Source organism: Marmota monax, unplaced genomic scaffold (assembly GCF_021218885.2).
Source record: "Marmota monax isolate L192 unplaced genomic scaffold, Marmota_monax_Labrador192_F-V1.1 WCK01_AAM20220418_F8-fsc00010, whole genome shotgun sequence".
NCBI lineage: Eukaryota > Metazoa > Chordata > Mammalia > Rodentia > Sciuridae > Marmota > Marmota monax.
In genome coordinates, this window is record NW_026692321.1 from 6,383,274 (window position 1) to 6,407,682 (window position 24,409).

The 24,409-nt window shown below is 48.9% G+C and overlaps 1 protein-coding gene across 6 annotated transcripts in view; it reads left to right on the plus strand.

Moving 5' to 3' along the window:
- The window catches only part of Lpin1 (lipin 1), a 54,993-nt gene that overhangs the window by 14,389 nt on the left and 16,195 nt on the right, over positions 1-24,409 (plus strand). For all 6 annotated transcript variants that reach the window (XM_046441284.2, XM_046441283.2, XM_046441282.2 and 3 more), the window contains 11 exons: positions 2,887-3,016; positions 5,125-5,431; positions 6,184-6,277; positions 6,850-7,040; positions 8,936-9,029; positions 9,879-9,948; positions 13,370-13,462; positions 16,863-16,942; positions 21,753-21,879; positions 23,251-23,399; positions 23,830-23,916. In XM_046441284.2, coding sequence (XP_046297240.1) covers positions 2,887-3,016; positions 5,125-5,431; positions 6,184-6,277; positions 6,850-7,040; positions 8,936-9,029; positions 9,879-9,948; positions 13,370-13,462; positions 16,863-16,942; positions 21,753-21,879; positions 23,251-23,399; positions 23,830-23,916 — 1,422 coding nt within the window. The remainder of the gene's footprint in view (positions 1-2,886; positions 3,017-5,124; positions 5,432-6,183; positions 6,278-6,849; positions 7,041-8,935; positions 9,030-9,878; positions 9,949-13,369; positions 13,463-16,862; positions 16,943-21,752; positions 21,880-23,250; positions 23,400-23,829; positions 23,917-24,409) is intronic.

A 24,409-nucleotide genomic window follows, 5' to 3' on the forward strand; every position in this document is an offset into this window, starting at 1 on the left:
ACCCACTTGGACTTGCACGACTCGAATAGGAACTTCAGCAAATGAAGCCATGGGGAGTTTCTACAAGGAGAAACCTTTTTTCTTTTTGATTAAGGAGCCAAGCCTCAGGGTGCACTTTATTGAGAGGCTGTTGTGAAGAAGAAAGGCGATTTTAAAATGAGGTCAGGTCATGGATAGTTACAGCTGACAGCCCACCTGGGGCTGGCGGAAGTCCTGAGAAGTGTGCAGGCTGATGAGCGCCTTGTTTTTGCAAATTAGCCAGCTAGCCAGCGACCTTGTAGGCTTACTTTTTTGAATAACCCTTTACTTTAAGTGTGATGTTTGATAAGGGGCCATTCTAGAATCACAATTCTGATGAATCACACTCAGCCTCAGCCTGTCTCCCCTCAGCTCCTCTTCCATGGGCCTCAGTGCCCTCTGCTGGTTGTGGAGTATGTGTGTGTGTGTATGTGTGTGTGCAGCGTCTTTTGGAGCAGGGCTGTGTGTGTGTGTGTGCAGCGTCTGTGGAGCAGGGCTCTGTGTGTGTATGTGTGTGTGCAGCGTCTGTTGGAGCAGGGCTCTGTGTGTGTGTGTGTGTGTGTGCAGCATCTGTTGGAGCAGGGCTCTGTGTGTGTGGGTGTGTGTGCAGCATCTGTTGGAGCAGGGCTCTGTGTGTGCAGCATCTGTTGGAGCAGGGCTGTGTGTGTGTGTGTGTGTGTGTGTGCAGCATCTGTTGGAGCAGGGCTCTGTGTGTGTGTGAGTGTGTGTGTGTGTGTGTGTGTGTGCAGCGTCTGTTGGAGCAGGGCAGTGTTTATGGTCATGTCATATTTGTCCTGAAGGAGGTGCCTCCAGCTTATGACCTTCACAGGACTCATACACCTCAGTGCCTCCATGGGCTCCCTCCACATGTAGCTTTCATGAAGGACTGGAGTGTGAGTGGCCACAGAGCTGGGGTGGGCCACTGGTACCATGTTCAGCGTCTTCTTTCTTCTAGAGCAGAGGTTTGCAAATGTCAGCCCAGGGCCCAGTCCTGTCTGCCCTGTGCTTCTGTTGAGTTCTGTGGAGCATAGCGAGTCCCTTTGCATACGGGCTGGGCTGCTTTTGTGCTGCAGTGGCAGAATCCAGAATCGAGCAGTTGCAGCAGACCATGTGACCCACAGCCTGTTGCGCTGAGCCCTGCTCTAGAGCAACCTAAGTGCCGTGGGTCAGACCACTGCTGTTCCCAAGAACTGAGAACAAAATGTAAGTAGATTTCGCGTGTAATGTAGAAGGGAGGAGATTTTAAATAGGAAGCTGGTCAGGGTGGACTTCCGTGAGGGCCCCAGGGAAGTGGACTCAGGGGCCACAGCCCTCCCTTTTTTGTTTCAGTCGTGTGAACATGTGATTGCGGACACATGAGTGCCAGGAGAGGAAAGCACAGTTATAGAGGGAGAGGAAGCCGGATGCTGAGGGGCAGCGAGCCCTCCCCACCCAGGCAGGCGGGTGCGGGACCCAGTATTCCTCCTCATGGACAGCTTTCTTAAGAGTGTAACTGTGTGTGTGTGTTTGTGTGTGTGTGTGCGCGCACGCGCGTGCGTGCATGTGCGTGTGTGTGCACACACACACACACATACACTTCCACTGTCTCATGGTGTAAGCCTTGTAGTGTGGTTTATTAGGAGCCTCCCCCCCATAGAAAGATGAACTGCAATGTGGGGGCTGCCCCGTAGCTCGTTCCACCTGGAAAACTCAGTGGTCAGCCAGCACCAGGGTGGGAGGTTCCAGCCTATCTGCACCTCAGTGGGAAGAGTGCATTCAGTGTGTTGGCTGCAAATGAGTTGACTAAAGGACATCCGGTTAGCCACAGGGAACAACTCTGTTGGCCACAAGTTACATACCGTCATTAGCTCTCCTTTACTGACAGGAAAGTGTTTATGTTCAGCTGGAGTTGAACTCTAACTCAGACAGATAAAGGAGACCGTGCGCATCAATGAGAGGTTGCTGAGGAGGCTAGATAAGGTCTGTGAAAGGAGATGTGAGGGGAAGTTGTGGTCTCTTTGTTTCCTGCTTTATTTAAAGACTCTGCCATCTTCCCTTGGAGGAAATTGATATAGGGGAATAATTCAAGAATTAAGTAAATGGTATTTTCTTCTCGTCTCTGTGTTATTTAGTGTGCTATGGGAATCTTGAACATATTTGATTCTTTTATCCAGTTTGGTTGGACAGAAGTAAAACTTTGTTCAGGTGTTAGGAGTAAAAATATAGAAAACCTGGAGGGAACAGCCTGTTGCAGCCACTTACTTAGAGGCTGGCCTGAGTGAAGTGGTGTGAGATCAGTGCAGAAGGAGCCTTGGCAAATTGGGAGTATCCCTGGAAGAGAGCTTGGGAGATGATGCTCCTGCCTTGTTATAGAGTTTCTCTGTGGAAATTGCTACATGATACAGTTTCTCTAGTTTTCAGAACTAATGCAGATTTGTAAATATTTTCAATATTCGTTCCGTGTAATGTCAGAGCTGGCCAGGATCCTCTGCAGCTGTCTGTCTGGGAGTTGGGACACTTGATTTGGAAAGAGTCAGGGAGGCGAGCCCAGGACAGGGTGTGAAAGGATGGTGGTCTTGGTGGAGGAATGAACTAGTTTCCTTTACCTTTGCTTCTCTCTTTCTCAATGTTCCTTTTCTCGCTACTGCCATTTCTCATTGTCTACCTTGCTTGGCAGCAGGGTCCTAAGACTTGCCCCCTGGGACCACTCACACCTGGAGACAGATGCGGGACCCCTGGTGGCTAAATCAGGAATTGTCATGAGGCTATGCTCCATAGAGAATGACAGTGTTGGGTGCATTTTCTGGGCTTTTTGAACCTCAGACCTGGACAAAAAGCAATGGAAATTTTTTTTTCCTTATCTAAATTATGGGTTTATTTTTTTTTAAGTCCTTCAGGTTCCCGACCCTCAACGCCTAAAAGTGATTCCGAGCTGGTCAGTAAGTCGACGGACAGGTCAGCACTGAAGAGCAACCTAGAAATGCTCTGGCTCTGGGGAGAGCTGCCACAGGCAGCAAAGGTGAGTCTTCCCCTCTATCCCGCCCCACACTGAGGATTTCTACCTAAGTTTGAATGATGAGGAATTAATGTCACATCACAGCACAGCGTAACCATAGGAGATATTAGTCAACAAAACCACATTGAACAGCAGAATTGCTTTTTTGTGCTTTACCAACATTATAAAAGGGTCTTATATTTATATATTTTAAACATACAGGATCTCTCTTAGGGTCTTCAATTTATAGTACAACTAAAATCAAATTATAAAACAAACAAAAAAAACCTATACAGAAACCACAATGTCTAGAAGCCATAAACAGAAAGTCCCACCCAGCTTTACTTCCGCGAGGTCAGTGGTGATGGGAGAAGCACCACAGGAAGAGACACTTGAGGCTGAGCCCTTTGAATCAAGGGCTGAGTGAGCTATGAGGGCCAGGATCCATGTGTGCCTGTGTCCCTCAGGCAGATGTGGAATAGGACACTAGGTTGTGAGCCTCGTAAACCAGGAAATTCTCAGACTTTGATTTGTCAAGTGGTAAATATTTTTGGACTCTCGTTGTTGATAGAGCTCTGAATCTGACTCTTTGAACAGCAAGCAGAGAAGCAGCTGAATGCATGGGGCGGAGGGCCTGGGAGTCCAGCTCACTCCGCACTCTACCACTCTCTAGAAAGGTAGCCTCGTGTTGTTACCTGTAAGATGAGAGAAGACCATAGATTAGAAGAGATACTATGTGCAGAGTGTGTGGCTTGCAGAAGCCCTTTGAATATTTGCTTTCTTCCTCCTTGTTTGTGCCACATACCTATCCTGATTCCCTAGCTGCACAATGTAGTTGGTTGATCTCAAGTACACAGGAGTGGCAACAGATGGGTTTCTAAAAGTATGAAATGGACACAGTCTTTTCTTTGAAGAAATTTTTTCTTGTATTCCAATGTATTATAAATATTTCAAATTCTATCATATTGCCAGCTTAAAAAAAACCCCAAAAACCAAAAACTTGAGGTCATTGGAAGAGGTCATAGCCTCCTGTACCACAGTGACCATTTGTGAAGGAAGGAATGAGTCAGATTGGAGGCATTCCTTGCAGTGTCAGGTGGGCAGCTTTTTGGAGAGCAAGTCTGTTAAGGTTAAAGCTGTGGATCCATCCCTTTCTTGTTTGTGCTTAACTTTTATATAAATGCTGATTCTCTGCCCATGAGCTGTAGTGGTGACCCAGCCAGCGAGCTTTACAAATTCATGTCTGTCTGTAGTTGCTTGAGGCAGAGTGTGAATGTGCAGACCTGTCACTTCTACAGTTGTAACCACAGATCTGTGGCTTTGTCTGTAGTAGACATTGCAGATCAGATGCAGAGTAACTGCATTCCCTTCCCTTCCTAGCCTGAAAATGGCATTTTGGTTTTTGTTTGAGTCCTGTTTTTCCACAGCAGGTAATCTCTAGTGCAGTAGAATCAGAAATGAGATTTCCCCTCCCATTTGAACAAGCAACCCCCAAATCTTCACTTATTCACTTGTGATCTAGGAGTGAACTTAGTAATGAAATGTAACACAGGCATAGAGAAATACACAGATCACAAGTGGGAGCTCAGGGAGTCTTCACAGTGTGAGCTCATCTAGGCGCCCTGCTCTCAGAGGGAGAGGCAGGACCAGGCCAGCAGCATGGAGGGCCATGCTGACCCCTCCATCCCACAAAGATGAGCGTTCTGTCTTGCAGTAGCAGAGATTAGTTTTGCAAGATGCATCCTTATCATTCTGAGTAGTTGTAATGCATTATTCTCATCACTGCAAAATATCCCATTGGGTGAGTCTGCTTCTCATTTTGCTGAGGTCCCCAGAATTCCCAGGTATTGAGGATGAGGGACCTTGGGTTGCTTCTACTCCTTGGCCGTTACTGAACTGATCTCATTTACTACTTTTTGGCAGTTGATGTTGTATATGCAAGTTCATTTGCTTTGGAACTTCTATTCTTGGTTTCTAGGCCTCTGGGCAGGTGTGGAAATCCCTGGGTGAATCCCGAGGTTTAAGTCTCTGCCACAGAAGGCTTGTTCCCCTTTGGGAACTCAATTTTTCTCTTTGCTCATGCTTGGACCTGTTCTCAAATCTCTCCCTTCTCTCTCTCTGTTTTGGTCTAGTCATCTTCTCCACACAAGATGAAAGAGTCCAGCCCACTGTGCAGTAGAAAAATTTGTGATAAAACTCACTTTCAGACCATTCACAGCGAATCTTCAGATACTTTTAGTGACCAATCACCAACTTTGGCCAGAGGGTCTCTTTCAGACCAGAATAAGCCTCCGACAGATATGCAGTTTGTCAGTGAAGAAGACCTAGAGGCCTTGGGAGCAGCAGCCCCGCCATTGCCTATGGCGGAAGAACTCAAGGCCCCGGCTGCCAGTGCAGTGCCCACTGCAAGCAAGACGGACTCTCCTTCCAGGAAAAGAGGTGTGAGGCCTGCGCCCAGCTCATTCCCACAGACTCGCATCCACTGGGCACTTGAATTCCTTCCTCCCAGAGTTCACTTCAGAATGCCTCGAGGCAGACATGAACCATGACGTTCTTAGCATCTAATCTGTGCTTTTTTGCTGAGTCTGCAGGTTGAGTGTCCCTCATCCTCAGTACCTGGGAATTCTGGGGACCACAGATTTCAGAGTAGTTGTGTAGACTCTACTAACTGAGCATTCCTATCTGGGAATCTGAGGTGCTCCCCTGGTTGCCTGTTAGTGGCGATGATGTCGAGCCTCATCGCCACCCAGGCAGTTCTGTGCAGTTTCTGTGGAGAGGAAGTCTGAAGTCATTGTGCACAGCGATTGTCTGTGCCCCAAGTTAGGGTGCTGTGTCTCGGGGTGTTAACGGGTAGTGCTTTATGAAAGTGTTGGTCATTAATAGCAGTGATGATCCTGTGATGGCTCCAGTGCCTCCAGGGCTCAGGACAACTCGGCCCTCTCTGGATGCGGGGCTGGGGCTGAGTGCAGCCATGGGGCTCCATCAGGACCGCACAGTGGGGCGAGCTGGAGCCTTGGTGCAGACCCGGGCAGCTGGCCCTGCAGCGAGGCTGCCTACTGCACCTCTTACCCTAGTTCTTGGGTACTTAGGGACACATCCACACGTTGTGCTCAAATGCTGTTCCTGGAGGTGTGTTCCGCAAGGTGGTTTCTGGAGAGCACTTTTCCAACTGCTTCCATTTGTTCCTTCAGATAAACGAAGCAGACACCTCGGTGCTGATGGCGTCTACTTGGACGACCTCACAGACATGGATCCTGAGGTGGCAGCCCTGTATTTTCCCAAAAAGTAAAATTTCCTTTAATTCCTCCTTTCGTTTTCTATAACTTGAGCATTAGTTCGTGTGGGTCCCGCTTGTGCTGACGGTGCCTGATTGGAAAGTGGGCGAGCACAGCAGTGGGAGCCGCAGCAGCCTGGCCTGCCCGACTTGTGTGGGCCTGCGGCACCCCCACCTTCTGGGGACATGAGGGTGAGAGGCTGGGGGCTGGGAATGGGTGGCACAGTGAAGTCCAGGGCTAGCTGGGTCTCAGCATCCAGTGGCCACAACCCAAGTAAGAGCAGCTGGCAGCTCTGTCTTCCCCTCCCCGGGGAGATTTTCTGGTGGTCCTGGGGACCCAGTGTGAGCTCTCCTGGGCTGTAGGGAGGGCCGTGTCTGGGAGGGCAAGAGTCGAGAACCGTGCCCTCCCAGGGTTGGGAGGGCTACAGGGAGAATGTAACAGGTGGCAAACGGGTGCTTTCTCTTCAAGGCAGTTCATTTACCTTTGGGTGCTGTAGTGACAAGCCTGTCCTGAGGGGTCATGTGGTGCTGCGGGGGGACCCAGGAGGGGAACCCCCGGCAGTTGTAGCTTTCCTTCTTCCAGCGGAGACCCTCCTGCGCTCGCCAAACACACCAGTGACAACGGAGCCCGGTCAGCCAACCAGTCCCCGCAGTCTGTGGGCAGCTCGGGTGCTGACAGTGGCATGGAGAGCACCTCGGACGGCCTGAGGGACCTGCCATCCATTGCCATCTCCCTCTGTGGGGGCCTCAGTGACCACCGGGAAATCATGAAAGGTACTGTGGCCGTGGTTAGAAGGCCCAGGTGTGGGCTGCTGTGATGGGTCATGTCAGAGGCAGCTGGCCTCTGGCTGTGGTCGGATTGGCCGAGTCACTCACTGTTGCTCTGCCCAGAGTTCCTGGCTGGCCATCAGCTGACCCTGGGGTGCTGTTGGTTACACATGGCTCTGGGCAACAACAGGCTCTGGGGGTCAGTCATCATATATGTTTGTTGAGTACCTCTGGTGTCCCCTGTGCCTTGGACAGCCCTGCGAAGCTGTCTTCCAGGGGCCCGCTGTCTGGGGAAACGGCGGTCTTCTCAGAGCAGGTGCAGGGGAAGGTGTGCAGAAGGTGTGCAGAAGGGCTCAGGGGTGAGTCTGTCTGAGGAAGAGTGGAGATGCTTCCCAGCAGGGTGAAGGGCGCCATTAGGGCGGGCTTGGGCGGTCAATTCATAGCATCTGATGTATTCCAAAAAGTGATTTCCTAGTGACAGTTACATGGTGGGACACCCAGGAACCACCTCCCCCCCCCCCCCCCCTGACTCCGCTCCTGCCGACAGTTGTCGGCTGATGAGTCTTTGAGTGTAGTGACCCAGCTGCCAGCACTGCCTCTCCACCACCACGGGTCTCTCTTCTGTCCCATGGCCGCTGTTTCTAGCAGAGCATGGGGCGAAGGCCCTGCCGTGCAAGAGCCACGCCACTTTTCTCTCCTGCCCAGGGAAACCATCCTGGACCCATCTTCATCCTAAAATCCCTTCTAGACTTTAAAAATTTCTTCTCACATAAAGATTGGGGATTCTGTTCTGGCCCCTGTACCAGCTGGTCCTTCATGGTGGGCTTGATTCTGCTGCTCCGTGGCGTCTTCCTAAGACCACACATTTAATAGCCAACCCCAGTGTGTTCCTGAGGTCACAATGGGACAAGCACACTCCTGGGACCAGTTAGAGGCATGAGGTGGCCAGTGTCCTGCTGGCACCCCCTCCTCAGTACACATGCAGCTGGTGGGGGAGGGGACAGCAGCAATGGGACAGGTGGGTCACCTGAGCTGGCTCATGGGTGGGAGCTCAAGAATGTCTTGTCTGTGCAGAGGAGGTCAGGAGCTCTGAGGAGAGACCCCGTGGTCTCAGGATTCTGAGGGTATGTGTTCTGGCCAACCTGGGTTGCTGTTCATGACCAAGCTAGCCCATGGACAGAGGTGATTCTCAATGTCTGCTGGGTCTTGAAGGTGTGGGCATGGGTCAGGGCCAGAGAGATGGTCAGACCCCTGGTCAAGGCCCAAGGGACTGTCCAGCTGAACTGAAAGTTGAGTGGAAGCCAGGGTTTCAGGCCACAGCCCCTCACTGAATGTCCTCCTGGTCCTGCTGCCCTGGGCACAGTGGTGCTGCCTCTCCCCTGAGGCTGGGCACGGTTAGCACTGGGTCTCACACCATCACCCCTCTTCCCACAGACGACAGCTCCAGCACCACAGCTGCCCATATCGATGACTCTGCTTTCCTCGTATGACCTTGTCCTTCCTCATGAGCCCCCAGGAAGCTGTCCTCATTACTGTGCTGCAAAGGAGGGGCTGAGGCCTGGGGAGAGGAGTCAGTTGCCCCATTACCAACAGGGGTGACTAAGCTGAAGCCTGGCTTCCCAGCCCTGCAGAGCCATCAGATTGCCTGTGTGGATGCCCCTCTGTGCAAGCACACGCACCACTCCCATGTGTGCGGGAGGACACACGTCTTCCACACCTGCAGGCTCGACTGCAGCCTCCTTCATGTCAGTGCAGACACTGCCCCAAACAAGCACAGGCGCCTTTTCCGTTCTACAGGCTGTGTGCACAGTGGAGACTTATGCTCTTGGAAATACTTGTGAATGAGTGAGGGCCCAATTCCCTTTGTATTTCTTGTTTATTCCTTACAAATGCCATTATAGATGCGTTTTTGGAGCAAGCCGTGTCCTATCAGCAGTTTGTGGACAACCCTGCTATCATCGACGACCCCAATCTTGTGGTGAAGATCGGGAATAAGTGAGTACCTGTCTTGGCAGCAGCTTGACATGGGCCCCGTGGTTCCCGCCAGTGCAGACACCTGGATGTTAAGCTTTAAAGCAGATGAAACACAGGTGTTGTCAGGTGTCCTGTGTGTCCTCAGTGATGGCCAGACTCTGTGTTCCTGCGTAGCTGATAGGTCGAGGTGATGATTGGCCTGTGGGTTTCAGTATTCATCTGCACTGGACTTTATAATTGATGGTGTAAAGCTGTGGAGTTTAATCTGTAGCCTGGGACCTTGAGTAGCCCACCTTTCAAAAGTGCCATTATGCAAAGTCAAGGGAGGTGCAGGTGTCTCTGTGGACTTCTCTGAGCAGAAATTGTGGACATTTTATTGATTAATGTAGACTACCTGGTTCCCCTCCCCCAGCATTTGGTGCTTGGTGCAGTCACTCATTGGGACTTGGCAGTGTCATTGACATCAGGTCTAGCTTTTATCCTGCTGCCATGATTGCAGCTGGGCCCCTTGCTGGCCAGTGTGGCTGGGGTCTATGGAGAGGACAGGAAGGGAGCAGCAGTATTGAGCTCCTTGAGGGCTCACTGGCATTCCAGAACTTTCCATGGAAAGTTATCATCACTTGGCATGATGATAGCTGGGTGTGGTGGTATCTGCCTATAATCCCAGCAATTTGGGAGGCTGAGGCAGGAGGATTGTAAGTTTAAGGACAGCCTGAGCAACTTAGTGAGATCCTGTCTCAAAAAATAAGAAGGGCTACAGATGTAGCTCAGTGGTGAAGTGCGCTTGGGTTTAATCCCCAGTACCAAAGAAAAAAAAAGACTTTAGGTTTGGGCAATGGTCTAGTGACAACTTTCTCATTGTTTTGTTAGATATTATAATTGGATGACGGCAGCACCTCTACTGCTGGCAATGCAGGCCTTCCAGAAACCTTTGCCAAAGGTGAGCTGTAACCCGACAAAGAAATGGGGCACTAAGTGATGGCTGTGTTGTGGGGGTGGGGTTGGGGTTGAAATGGAACATTTATTTTAGACCCTCACTGATAGTTTTGTTGTGCTCTCCTGAAGTCTGGGAGCAGGCCAGGTGTCCCTTTTGCACCCTGAACACCTTCCCGCTCTTTACACGGCAGACCTCCCACTGTGGCAGTGCAGACGAGGATGATGGGGTAGGAAGGAGCATATGGTGGTCAGCGGGCAGAGCCGTGTGAGGGTGGGTGGCAGTAGGCAGGGGCTAGTGCAGGGAGGCAGAGTATCAGACCCAGGTCTTCAGGGCCAGAGCCCCCCAGGATCTGGCAGCTCACAGCCTGCATGTGACAGTAGGTGAGTCCTGCAGGGAAGGGTCCAGTTAGGAGGGCAGATCCCACCTGTGAGCCCACGGTGTGCTCAGCCTGCCCCGGGAAGCCCACTGGACACTTGGCCTGAAGTTGTGAATTTTCTCAACGTTACGTCTGCCTACTGAATTATACTTTGTTTTTGCTGTAAGATGCCATCTTAGACCTGTTCGTATCCTCGGTACACTTAGCAAGTGCTCAATGGGGCCGAGGTGTTGTAGTCTAAAAGTTCTAATGCTGGAGGTCCTGGAGGTCAAATCCTACTGTTGAGTCTGTACTGCTCCTTCAATGTGTGTGCGTGTGTGTATATGCACATCTCTCTATGTATGCATGTGTGCATGCATGTGTACATGCATGTGTGCAGGTAGGTACATCTGTACATGCACATATGTGTACTTGTATGTGTGCATGTGTATGCATGCGCGAGCATACACATGTATGTGTGTGCATAGGCTTATATGTGTACCTATATATATGCTTATACATGTGTGTATGTGAACGCCTGAGTGTGCATATTGGTATGTACATGTGCATACTGTGTGTGCATTTATGCATGGCGCACACGTGTGCATGTGAGTGCACACACATGTACATGAATGCGCGTATGGGGGTGTGTGCATGGTGGTGTGCATGCATATGTACATGCATGTGTGTGCATGTATGCAATACCTGTGTATACATGCACACTTGCACGTGTGTGCATATGTGTGTACGCATGTGCATGCACATGTGTTTATGTACGCGTGTGTGGTGGTGTATTTGTGCACATGTGTGTGTGTGTTTGTGGACTCTGAGGCATGATCAACAGAGTGGTTTTTATGTTGTCCTTGCCAGATTTCTCAAGGTATCCATGGCCTGGGATAAATTTTTATGTTAAATTTCTCAAGTTTTGCAAATTTTTAAGAAAAAAAGACCAATGCAATAGAAATATAGTTAATTAATTTAATTTACAGGAAAATAAATACACATGGCTGTAAAACTTAAATTAATCCTGTGATATGTGATACGAACACTGAACAGGTTTAGGCAGTAGTTTTTTTGACTTGTAGAGTTTATCTTTGATGGCTGCTGGGATTTGTATCATTTGGAATGGTCTGCCTTCCCCATTTCCAAAACTAGTGACATATGGTTCTGTATTTTCTTCTAGTACTTTATTTTAAATCTTTGAGCCATCTATATTTTATTTTGAGAGGAATGAGGGAGGTTTTGGGAACCAAACCAGTTTTTTTTCCCAAGTGGTTACTGGATTAGGATACTTCTCACTGTAGAAAGCACAGTGATTAAAAGTGGCCTAAATCATGTGGGTTTATTATGATAATAATTCTTATCATAATGAGAGTCTTAGATGTTCTGGTTTGGGACTTGATTTCTTCTCTGATGTCCCTGGCTTTTCCTTTGCTGTCACAGGATGATTGCTGTGTACTTTCCTTACACAGCAGCATCCACAGTGGGGAGGGTGGGCGGCTTCCTCGTGTCTCACTGGCCCAGGCTCCAGCACCCCCAAGGCCAGTGTTGCAGGTGGTGGAGTGACTGGAAAGGCACAGCCGGTCAGGGTCCATCCTCCGGAACTCACCTGTGGGACCTGGGGTGGCTGCCATCGTCTCCGCCTCCCCAGCGCTTCATGGCAGCCTGGTTCTTGAGTATCGAGTTTTGGATTCTTTGCCAGGAAAGAAAGGGGAGGCTGGTTTGAGACTTGATTTCTTCTCTGAAATCAAGCTCCCAGGGTCTGACAAGGCAGCTGAATTATTTTGATATCATTTATTAAATAACTTTCCCCCTCTGATTGGCAGTCACAACTCCATCACACTCAGTTTCTCTATGCACTTAAATTTATTGCTAACTCTGAATTTTAGGTTTCCTGTTCCAGTGATGTATTTACTTATGGATCAACACTGCATTTTTAAATTACTGTAGCTTTCAAATACATTTTAATAACCTGGAGGGCTGTGCCTTGTTTTTCTACTTATAAGTGTTTTCTTGGATATTTTTGTTTGTTTTCAAATGAAGTTTAGAATCAGTGTGTCTGCATCTGAAGCATCACACGGTTAGTTTCTTTTTCCATTTTTTTTTTTTTCCCTCAGTTGGAGGTTTGTTATATTTATGGGTGAGTTTGGGGGGACAGGGTATTGTTGTCTTTATGCATTATCATTTTCATGACTGATGTATGTATGACTTACATCTTGGTATATCAGGGCTTCTTTGGGGTCAGATCAGGATCTTTTAGACAGTGAAAAGTAGCAGACTTCAGGCCAACCCTGTGGATTATTCCCTTTCCACTTGGCTGCTTCCTGCTGGGATGAAGGACCTCAGATCATCTTTCCATGTTCCTAGCTAAGGTCTCAGCTACTTCAAAATTCTGTAAACTGAGGAAGGGAAGGGAGATAACATTTACTTGGGTCTTGGAATTAGCCTTAAGATACTGTTCTTTGGAAATACTTAGAAGATTTTTAATTCATATTTAATCTTCCCCATCAAACTTCCATGTGTTTAGGGTGTCAGTGTGAATTTTCTTTGTAGTACTTGAGATTTTAAATCATTTGCATCTAAGTTCAGTTTGTCAAAATTTGGAAACTGACATGTACTAAAAAGTCGTGGGAATTTTTCCTTTTGTTTAAGATCATTTTATCCTGTACCATATTAATCATTTCATGTTTTATTTTGTAATCATCGTATTGAACGTAACAGTATCTTAATCAATTAGCCACTTTAGTTTGAAAACTTCTGGTCTTACTAATCACTAATGATTTTTTAATGCTTTCTTTTTTGTTGTTGTTGTGTTGTATTTTATTTGTTGTTTGTTTTTTCTTTAACATCCTCTTAAGTCTTCATGCTTAAGTTACCTTCATGTAATTTTGGACACCATTAGGTTTTGCTTCTCTAAAAGTTTTAATTCACAATTAGTATGTTGTTCTCTCTCTGACTTTTTTTTTTTTTAATCTTTCTTTAATTTGCATGTCTGTTTCTTTTGGTTTGAAATTGCTAAGTTGATCTTTTTTTGGTTCCATTATTTATGTCACCATCCATTTAAAACAGGCCACTGTGGAATCTATCATGAGGGATAAGATGCCCAAAAAGGGAGGAAGATGGTGGTTTTCTTGGAGGGGAAGAAACACCACGATCAAAGAGGTAAGCACAGAAAGCAAAACGGCCTTTGCAGGTTTTGGTTTTGTGTGAAGCTTGTCTCCATGTGCTTACATCAGGTCCGCACGCATAAGCTGCCACTCTGAGTTCTCACAAGCTGCCTCTGCCATTCGGGGTGTAGGGAGGGTGGGATGGAGGGTGAGGAATGAGCAGAGGCGGTTCCCATCTGCATCTGTCACCTGTCAGGTAGGAGCCTGGTCAGGTCGCTCCCTGCTGGGGGCATGGTGTACCTCAGCCCTTGTCCCTGCACCTGCTCTCCAGAGAGATCCGTTGCCTTGCTGATTTCTTCCGGTTGGCTCTTTTTGTGGTGCTAGGACTGAACCGAGAGCCTTGCCCATGCCAGGCAGGAGCTCTGCCACTGAGCCGCATCCCCAGCCCCAAGGCGGTTTCATTTTACATGCCGTCTCCCCGCTGGCCTGTGCAGACTCGTCTCCAGTGGGACTCTTTCCTTGAGCTCCACATTTGCACACCAGCTGCCTGTGTTACTTCTACACTCAGGTATGTCTTATGGATGCCCCAGATTTAACAGGTTCAGTGTGGAGTTTTTGACTCCCCTCTGTCTGATCCACCTGTGGTCTTTCCTCCATCAGTAAGTAGTACATTCCTCTTTCCAGTTGTTCAGGCCCCGTCTGGTCATCTTGGGAGTCTGTTCTTTCACAGAAACCTCATGTCCAATCTGTAAAAAGGGTTTCAATGTGAGAATTTGATTAAGAAACTTCGGTACCTTCCTTCCTCTTGTGCTCTCAGAACAGTGACCTTGTTCTCTCCATCTGTCCCCTGAGGTGGCTGTCTAGGTGACGCAACTCTGGTTTCCCTCCATGTCTGCCATCCTTTGCATCCAGCTCCTAGCTGCCTTGTGGGCACTTATGCGCTGGCTCTGGCTGAGCTGCCTGGCTTTCCTCCCGATCCAGTGGCTTCCCCCCTGGCTGGCCCTCTCTGAAGGTCCTCAAGAATAGTCCCCCGGCCTCTCCTCTGCTTATAGCCCCTGCTTTCCCTGGCCTTTTTCCCTGCATCTGGAGACCCATCTTCATCTCCCGGCCAGGCGTGCCTTGTCCCTCCTGGATTGTTTATGAGTGGCCAACCAGACAGACACCTCCACGGAGGAGCTTCAAGGCATTTAGACTCATTTCTAAAATGGAATTCCTAGTACGCTAGAGAGCTCTTCCTTCGTTGGAGCCACAGATAGAAAATGGTGTCACTGTTTGTTCATGGGCCAGGTGCTTCCTTTCTCTCGCTCCCCTTTGGATCCCTTTGGCTTACCATCATAAATGCCTCTCCTGTTTATCCATTTCTCTTCTCCACCCCATGAGTCTCAACTGCTGTCATCTCTCAAATAGTCTGTGTAGCTGTTCCCGCCCTCACTTCTTGGTTCTCTGTCCTGTAGCTGGATTGTTCTAGTTAGGATACTGGTCCAGTTGATGTTGCTCCCTGCTTATAGACTGAGGTTTCCAGACCCACATACTTCACTTTTTCTGTCTCGCTCATCAGCCTTATCTTTGCCCTTCTCCTCCTGCCTTCTGTGCTTTAATAGAACTGCTAAAAGTAAATGGTCTACCCCAGGGCTTCTGCACATGTTATTTTCTCTGCCCAGAGAATATAGGACCCTCAACACTCCCTTGCCATTATTTAACCAGCTGATCAAGTTCCCCTTGGCAGATTAATGTGTTCTACCATTCTCTGTTTTCGCAGCCTTGCCTATGAGATTTTCCTTCATAAATTGCATCAGAGTTTATAATTATACACTTAGTAGTCTGACTGTTGAATAGCATGTCTTTTTCCTGGTAGACCCTAAGCTCCATGAAGGGAGAGGCCATGCATAACTTTGACTCTGGGGTGCAGTCCTGGAGCCCACATTGGACTGGGGCTTTGGTAGGAATTGTTGAGGGAATGATGATCACCTTTGGAATGCAGCGTGTAGTGATCATGATATTATTTAACTGGTGAAAGAAAACCCATCGGACTCAATGTACCATTTGTTCAAAGGCAAAAGTTCTATTGAAGAGTTTTATCCAGATTGAGGTGCTCTTTGACATTTTCTGTTAGTACATCTGAGTTTTAATGTGAGTCCCTTTACTTCTGAGGTCTGCAAACAAGCTAGAGCAAATACATGCTTTCCCATGGGGAATCAGAAGTGTGAAGGGCTTTCCAGTTTTCTTACTAGAGGGTAGAATGTTCTATTTTATTTATTTACTTATTTTTCATGGTGCTGGGGATCTAACCCAAGGCTTTATGCATGTCAAGCAAATATTTTTTTGAACTACATCTGCAGTCCTGGGCAGAATATTCCAGAATTTAAGATAGAAGAATATTTTAAAGACCTCTTTATTTTATCTGTTTCTACTGATGGTAATTGAGGGACTGCTAGTATGAAGTAAGGAGCATTTATTGGATTAAACATTTCTTTAAAAAAAGCAGAAATATACTTATTTAACATAAGTAAACTAAATAAAAATTGTTAGTTGTAGTGGCAAAGTTTCCTTAAAAAATAACTGGGTATATTATATCAGTTTTTTGTGTATTCATAGAAAAATTAACAAGTATTTAAAACAAGTTTATATGCATTGTATGTGGGGAAGGGTATCTGGTGATGGGGTTTGTTTTGTTCCTTTTCTTTATTAAAGTGCTGCAGTGGAAGTATTAACTTGCCTCCTAGCCAGAGGACCACTGATAAAGAGGTCTCACTGTGTCCCCTGGCATGTCTGTCTGGCCCCGTCTGACTTGGTGGGAAGTCTCCGGGGCTGGTGTCTGCCCATCATCAGGGTTGATGCTGTGTATACAGCACCTCTCTCAGTCTTCACTGCAGTGCTGGGCCTCAGTGATCTCACCCGTTTCACAGATGGGGAAATGAGGCTCTGAGAAGTTCCATGGCTTGCTCCAAAAGAAGTGAGAGAAAAAGCCTGGGGCCTGGAGTTTTCTTAGAGATCTAAGGCTCTCCCCAATATACCCCAGGAACATTTTCTATTAAGACTGTAGTATTGAAAGAGAGAAAGATGCTTCAACATTTTCCCCAAGCAAAATATGGTGTGAAAACGTTTTCAAGCATTTCTATTGGCAATTTAAACCAAATATTTTGAAAGCCCACAGGAATCCAAGCAGCCCTTGATAAAAGCGTTTGCATACGCTGCGGCAATGATGGAGTTTGGTTTCGTGCCATGAACACTTATGGATAACACTCATTTCTGTCAAAAATATTTCTCAGCTTAATCATACAAGGGAGTAACTGGGACCTGCCCAAATGAATACACCCAGAGCCTCCTGGGCCATCCCTGGGTGTGTGCCCCTGGGAAGGGCCACCTTGGGGGTCTGCCTGTCCTTCGGGAGCCCATGGCAGAATGTGAGCTTTAGTGCAAGAGGTTTTTCTTGACTTTCTTTTCTTCTTCTCCAGGAGAGTAAGCCCGAGCAGTGCTTGGCTGGAAAGGGCCACAGCACTGGAGAGCAGCCGTCACAGCTGAGCATGGCCACCAGGTACAGGCGGGTGCCCTGTTGGGGTGTGGCCACTTCTTTCCATACCCAGGGCTATGCACATGTGCATGGATGCTGAAGGCTTCACAGCGGCTCAAGCCTTGCACCTGGGTCTTAGCCCAGTTCTGTGATGCCCTCGCCCAGTTCTGTGATGCCCTCAGTGACAATTATGTAGATTGGTTTTCCCGTTAGTCTTTGCAAGGTCAACGTGACCCTGAGATGAGACAACAGAACTAGAGCATTGCTCATGGCCCTGCATGTGGTGGTCCTCCAACATCACTATGGTGATGTGGTGATGGTGATGGCGGGTGAGCATTCACGGTGATGGGAAAATAAGTTCCCTTTTGAAGGATTTCCCTTTCTGTACAGTTTAAATATGTGCTGATTCCTATTAACTTACATAGGAGAGATTAGGTTTTAACAATGCTGGTCACAGTTAGTGATGTTTTGTGTTCAGCTTAAGCTCTGTAGGAATTTGAGGCAGACCACATCGACATGCTGATACTAGGGGGTCCACACTGGTAGTATCCCTGTTACTTCACCTTGCAGCCTTTCTGTGTGTGAGAAACCCAGACTGCATTTCTTGTTCTGTGGGTAGAGATGAGCTGTGGGCACGATCCTTGGAGGCCAGCCAGTGCCTGCCTGGAGTAGGCCTGTTGTGGATGCTGCTGCACTGATGGGATTTCCCTGTGTGTCGGTTGGTTTAGGGGAGAAGCAGGCTTAGATTTCTGTCCTCTGTCCTGACCTCTTGTCAGTGTCTTAAACAGAGAATTCTCTTTCTGGAATTATTTGCTGGAAGTGGGAAGCCATGTTGGTGAGAAGCAGGGAATGTGCTAATTTCCTTGTTCTCTGTGGAGAAGGATAAGGTTGGCAGAGTACTCAGGACCAGGGACAACTGTTTTTGGATGTGACTGTCCAGGGACCAGACTCATCTGGCTGGGATGTTCTTGAAGGGAAACTGCTGTTTTTTTTTTTTTTTTTTTTTTTTTTGGTGGCACCCCCAAGCGGTGGTATGTTTCCACCTGGACTCTGCTGCTCTGTGCCTTCCTGTGACTCAGCCCGACCCTAGTGTTAGGCTTGGGGTGTGGGGGCTGCTGTTTGCTCCCTTCACCTTCTGTCTCTGGCTCTTTCCCTGGGGACAGGCTCTCAGGCACAATGATTTGGTTGCTTTCCAAGAACTTTGAGTTTGGCTCAGAGCAAGCTTGGAAGGGTGAAGGCAGGTGTGTTCAGGACGGAGCCCCAGCAGAGCATGGCAGTCCTTAGAAGGGGTGTGTCCAGTACCGGGAGAGAAGCCAGGAGATCTTCAGCAAGTGCCTCCTCTTGTGGGAGACTAGCAGGAACAGCAGCCTCTGGAGTCAGGTGGATCTGGTTAGGAATCCTGGCTCACGCGTGGCCTCAGGCAGAGTACTTCATGTATCTGAGCAAAGGCGCCATTGGGGGTTGATGCCCACATGGGCTGGGAGGAGCGGCGCAGCAGGTGGCGGCCTTCAAAGAGAGGACAGGAGCAAGGGTACTAAGCTGCATGATGTAAGCACTTGAACCAGAGGGTTCGCTGCACTGGACATGCCCTGTTTTCCTGGAATTCTCAGGAGCCCCCCTGTCCCTCTAACGGTTTCTAAATACCAAGCTACCAGAGTAGGGTTTGAAGCAGGCCATTGTCAGCCTCTGAGCGGTCTCTGCCACATGAATACCCACCTCTCAGCATCTCCATTTGTGGAGTGGGTAAGAGTGGGCCCAGTACCTGCTTCTCCCTCCAGGCCCCCCACTCAGCGCTCACGACCCCAGCACCTGCCTTCTTCCTACTCACTAATGCTCACTCATGATAGCTTCGTGACAAGGTGACCAGAATGCACAAGCCCCTGGTCCAGCCTGTGGTCACCTGGGGGGTGTGTATCTGTCTAGAGCCTTGCAGTTTCCACTTTCTTGTGGTGCCACCCGTGAGCCAGACCCATCCTGAGGTGAGTTAGAAGGGACCGGTGGGGACAGCCACTGGCAGAGGCTCCAGCTGTTGTCACCACTGCAGTTTTTGCCCTTTCTGGCTGTGGTGTGGACCACCCCAGGAGGACACTGGGCAGGCAGAGGGTGGCGGGCCATCAGGACACTTCAGTAGCTCTTCCCAGTTGGGTTGTCAGTTGTCATCAGCTTGTTGTTCCTTGAGCTATGACGGCTCTCCTCACTGTCTGACGCAGTCACACTTATCTGTTGACGAGAAATGCTGTTCCCTTTGTGTAGACGCAGTTGGGCCTTTCATCGTTCTGAATTAGTCAAACATTTCTTTATCAAACCTGAAAAGTTTTAACTCTTGTGCAATGAATTGAGATTTCAGAAGAAGTAAGGCTAAAGTTCTCTTGAGAAATATGAATCTTTTACTTTATACTGGCATCTTAGACTTTTAGTCTTCTTATTAGATTCATGCAGATAACTTAAAAAAAGGCGTTGGAATGATTTCCTAATTGACAGACTTGAGTGACAGAACAGTCCCCAAAGTCCCATAATTGAGCAAACAGCTTGTCACCATACAAATAATTAAAACACCATTTGAAAAACGTATGCTGTGACGAGGGCTGACTCTGAGGCCGTTCCCAGCCTCTCTTCCGAACACAGATTTCCAAGTGGTGGGAGCCTATTGTATTGTGCTGCTGCTTGCAGGCTCCATAAGCGCAAGCGACATTTAATGAGCCGTTGCCGGAGGGGCGTGGGGACTCTGAATGGGAGGCATTTTGTTCCTTGCAGGGTGGCAAAGGGTGGCGAGGGCCGGAAGCCGGCAGCTGTAAACCACCGTCTCCTCGCCCTGGGCTGGCAGTGCCGGCAGCCAACTGTACAACTCCTGTTAGGCTTCGTGTCTGTGTTTTCCTTTCCGTGTTCCTTCAAACATGGTATGCTGCGTGAATTCGTGGCTTTTTTTTAAAGCAGCAGATGGAAATCACAGCTCTTCCCCTTGCGGCTTCCTCCTCCCGGCAGAGGCACACATCAATCTGTTTTCACCAAGAGCTTCCATTCACATTTGGATCTCATTTCAGTCCAAACTGTTTGGTTGGAACATAAACATTTTCCTTGTCAGTAAGGGCCCATAGCCTTGTCCTCCTGCTGCTGACGAGGACGTCTGTCAGGCCTGGCTGACTCCAGGACTGAGTCTACCGCGCTGGAAAGCCTCCAGGTTATTGGCTGGACAGAGCCGGTTTGTCCACAGGATCCATAGATGTTAGAAGGGAAGGGACTTTGGCGAAGGGTGTCCTTTAACAGATGAGCTGGCTGAGGCCTGGAGAGAAATCCTCCCCTGCTGAGGCCTTTCTTGGGGCTGATTCTCCAGGCGGTTCCCTGCCTGTGCTCTAGAGTTTTGGGGAGGTGGGAGGCGGTATTCTCCGCATGGCAGGCTAAGGGGAAGAAAGACCAGAAAGCAAAGAAGTGACCTGTCCAGGTGCTGAGCCTCAGACTCGGGCTCGAGACCTGGGTCCCTCCGATTCTGAACACTGCGCCATCTGCCCTCACCACCCACAAGTGGCCCAGCTGCCATGGATCAGGCAGGGCGCTGGCCTGTGTTCTCTGTCTCCTTTGATCAGGAATTACTCTTTGGGACTTTGTCTCAGAGACATCAAGTCTACATTTCCAGCCCCGGCTGGGATGGACACAGACTAGGAGCGCAGGGGCCAGGTCTCTTGCTGCATTGTCAGTGCTCAGTAGTGTGGAGAAGTGTGGGTGGGTGAGTCAGGTCATGGCCACAAACCCACAGACCCTCTCCTGAGTCTGTGCCTGGGGAGGGGCAGCTCACTCGGGACTGCAGAGCCCGGTCTGCCCACTGAGAGGGTGCTGTGTGGCAGTGTCCTTCACATCTCCTGGTGGAGAGCAGCATCGGGTCTCCAGTACTGCCTCCCAAATGAGCATGCAGGGAGGACGGGAGGTGGTAGGCCACGGGACATTGGCACAGAGAAGTCGGCGCTTACTTTGGAGATTGGGTGGAGCTCTGTGTGTTGGAGTCTTGCGTATAGGTGTGTGAGAGGTCAGATGGGCCTGCTGGGAGTGCTCAGCCTTTGACATTCTGTCTAAGGCATTTATTAAGCACTTCACGTGGCACCAAGATGTTTTTAAAGATCACGGTCCTTGGAGGCAGAGCTGATATTACTGGGTTGGAGATGATGTCGTGGCAGGATTTTAATTTAGGGAACAGCAAATTACTGATCTGCTTTCTATAAACTGATTTGTTCCCTGCTCCTCTGACCCCCTCCCCCACCCTCAACAGGAGTGTGTGGAAAAGTTGGGGCGTTGGCTGTGGATTCTGGTAGCTTGTGTGGTGACCGATGGGGTCCTGCAGGGGGAGAACTGGCCTGCCTTCCTTGTTACACTGGCCTCTGTTTAGAGGTCCTGGAAGTGCCCTAATTGTGTAGACTCATATTTGGAGAGGTAGATACAGAGAACAGATGAGGTTGAACTTGTAGCGATTTGGACTCTTAGGGCTTGTCCTGCCCCTCAGATAGGAGGAGAAGAGAGGCAAAAGAGTGTCAGCGTCCCTAGGTCGGGAGGGATTTGACCCTACTGATCAGGAGTGAACCTGTGCTGGTGGAGAGGGAGTGGTGGCGGCTAGAAAGTAGGCAAGTGAATAAGCAGTGTGGCCCCTGCATGAATAATGCAGGAGCTGCATGAATGGGGGGGGTGCAGCGAGGGTTCATTGATAAATTTAATGCCATATGGTAAATGACCACCCAGGAGACAGTTCTCCGGAGAGACCCAATTGACTGAGTCATCGACTTAGGCTAATGCATTTTTAATGGCTGCCCACATGCATTTTCTAATTTGTGATTATATCACTGTGTGCCAGAATAAAGCACGAATCATCCTCCAGTGACGAAGAGCATGCAGCTGCCAAGCCTTCCAGTGCGAGCCACCTCCCTCTTTTGTCTAACGTCAGCTACAAAAAGACTCTCCGGCTCACGTCGGAGCAGCTGGTGAGTCTCCCGGACTCAGGGTGGCTGTGTCTCCAAGTCCTCGGGGGCCATGGTTGTACAGACCCTGGGGTTGCATGAAGGCTCGGATACTCCTCCCACTTTCAGGTTCCCACTTGTACATTGTGGCACCCTTCCTGCCCCAGTGCACCTGCTACCCTCTGGCAGCATCACACCCCTCATTTGGATACCGCGTATTTCCACCCAGACTCCGCCGACACCTGTTGAGGTGGGCCCCCTCATGACTTCCCTCAAGTTCCCCTTTTTTCTGACACAGCAGAAGGCACCCTGACTGAGCTCCCTTATCCCAAGACATCAGTGACTAATAGACTTCTGAAAATCTCTCAGGGTGCTTAAGAGAGATGTTTGTTAACACAAATGCATCTCTTAAATTGGTGGAAATCTAGGAGAGGCGATGGGATGGGGAGAACATGAGGTAGCAAGGGCATCATCTGGTTATAGAGTTGTGAGAAAGTGTGTGTGTGTGTGTGTGTGTGTGTGTGTGTGTAGCCCAGCTTTAATCAGGCCCCTTCTGTCCTTGTATCCTATTTCAAACCATGACCATTCAGAGAGCAAATATCCCTGCTATTTTGCAAATAGAGTCTTTTGCATTTGACTTAGTGGGGAGCAGTCTTAGTTATGGTATTTAATGGGAAAAGTTCAGGCCCTGGTACCCATGTTAGCCATGGATGAGGTCCTGTGGCCTGCAAGTTACTGTGTGACATAGGCTCCTGCCAGCAATCTGGGAGACACCTGAAGTCAGCCCTGTGGGTCTGTGCAGTCAGCTAGCATGCACCAGAGCATCCCAGCAAAGAGACTCAGAACTCCCAAAAAGTCATTTTGCTTTCTGAATTCAGTATGATTTCTTTAGGTCACCACTATATTCTGTGGCTGATAATGACTGATAACTGAGCCTTCTTTTTTCTAATTTGTGTCAGTAAAATAACCATGAAAAACACATTTTAAATAAGCATTAAAAACATGGTTATTTAGGGAACATTTTCACATTTGGTTTAGATTTGTGTCTCCATATCAGGACCTTCACATGTCTCTTCTGTAACTACAGTTTATCTTGCCAAGGCTCATGGCCTGTCATGTAGCCCTGCCCAGAAACACTGGATCATGTCAGAATTACCCTTGGAAGAAGGATACTTATGGGAAGTGGGTGATGCTGTGCTGGGTGTGGCCTGGGAGCTGAGATTCAGGTTCCTGTCCAGTCCCAGAAAGACCAAGAACAAGCAGCAGGAGAGGAACTTCACGGTGGCCCAGGGCTGTGATTGCTTTTGGAACTTTGGCTTCCTTCTCATAGACAGAGGCCCATGTCCCTCACCCTGGGCCTTCTCTCAAGCAGACACAGTTATTCATATTTTTCAGAAAAGCTTGAAGTTGAAGAATGGCCCCAATGACGTGGTTTTCAGTGTCACCACACAGTATCAAGGCACCTGTCGCTGTGAAGGCACCATCTATCTGTGGAACTGGGATGATAAAGTCGTCATTTCTGATATTGACGGCACCATCACGAGGTAAGACAACTTCATTGTGGGAGCCTGGTCTCCAGATGGACTTCATGCTCTTCCTCGGGAGCCTGGTGGGACACCAGAGTTCAGCTCCTGGGCCTCAGCAGCTGTCTGCAGGGCCTGGGGATGGTTTTCCCTGGGGTGCCGTCTTTCTGCCTTGGTTGCTGACCTGGATGATTTTGGAGAAGGCCTCTGTGGAATGGTCAGAGCCTCTTCACTTGAATTAACAAGCCCAGCTCTTGGCCTGTGGTCAGACTGAAGGCGCCCCGTTCTGACCAGTCTACTTGATGACTTGAGTCTTGGGCTTTGTATCCACAGTGTCCTGGGTCTTGTTCATATTTTGTAATGAGGTATGAATGGTGTGTTGAATTTGAATAGGTTTTTAAAATCCCTTTATAGTTACCTTGTTATTTTTCTTATCTTTGTCTTTATTTAGATCAGATACCCTTGGCCACATTTTGCCCACCCTCGGGAAGGATTGGACCCACCAGGGCATTGCGAAGTTGTACCATAAAGTGAGCCAGTAAGTACAGAGTGCTCGTCTCCCATTTCTTGGCACTGCTGCCAGGCATGGGGTGACTTATGCAGATGGGGGACCTAACCCGAGAAGGGGCAGTGGGAGTGGAGAGTGGGGGTGGAGAATCCTAAGTTGCACAGAGAGTCCTGACAGTTCCATACTTGGGTCAGGACCACGAAGCAAGAAGGAAAGTGTAGGTGAGTCAAAAATTGCTAAAGAGAAAGAAGAAGGTGGCAGTGTTAGCTGAGGGACTGGGGTTCGATTCAACCAGGGAAAGTCAAAAGTAACCAAGCGATGTGTGCCAAGCGATCACCTCTGGGCTAAAAAGTTGCAGACTCCATGCAAATTTTAGATAGGTGCTGGTCCTGAAAGTCAGCTTGCAGTGCGCTCCGTGTCCACCTGGTCTGTGGAGTGCGCAGTGAGTGGGATGGCAATGCTCACTGCTGGGGCCTACACCTGGAATGTCAAGTGGTGACTGGTTTTCAAACTGCCATCGTGT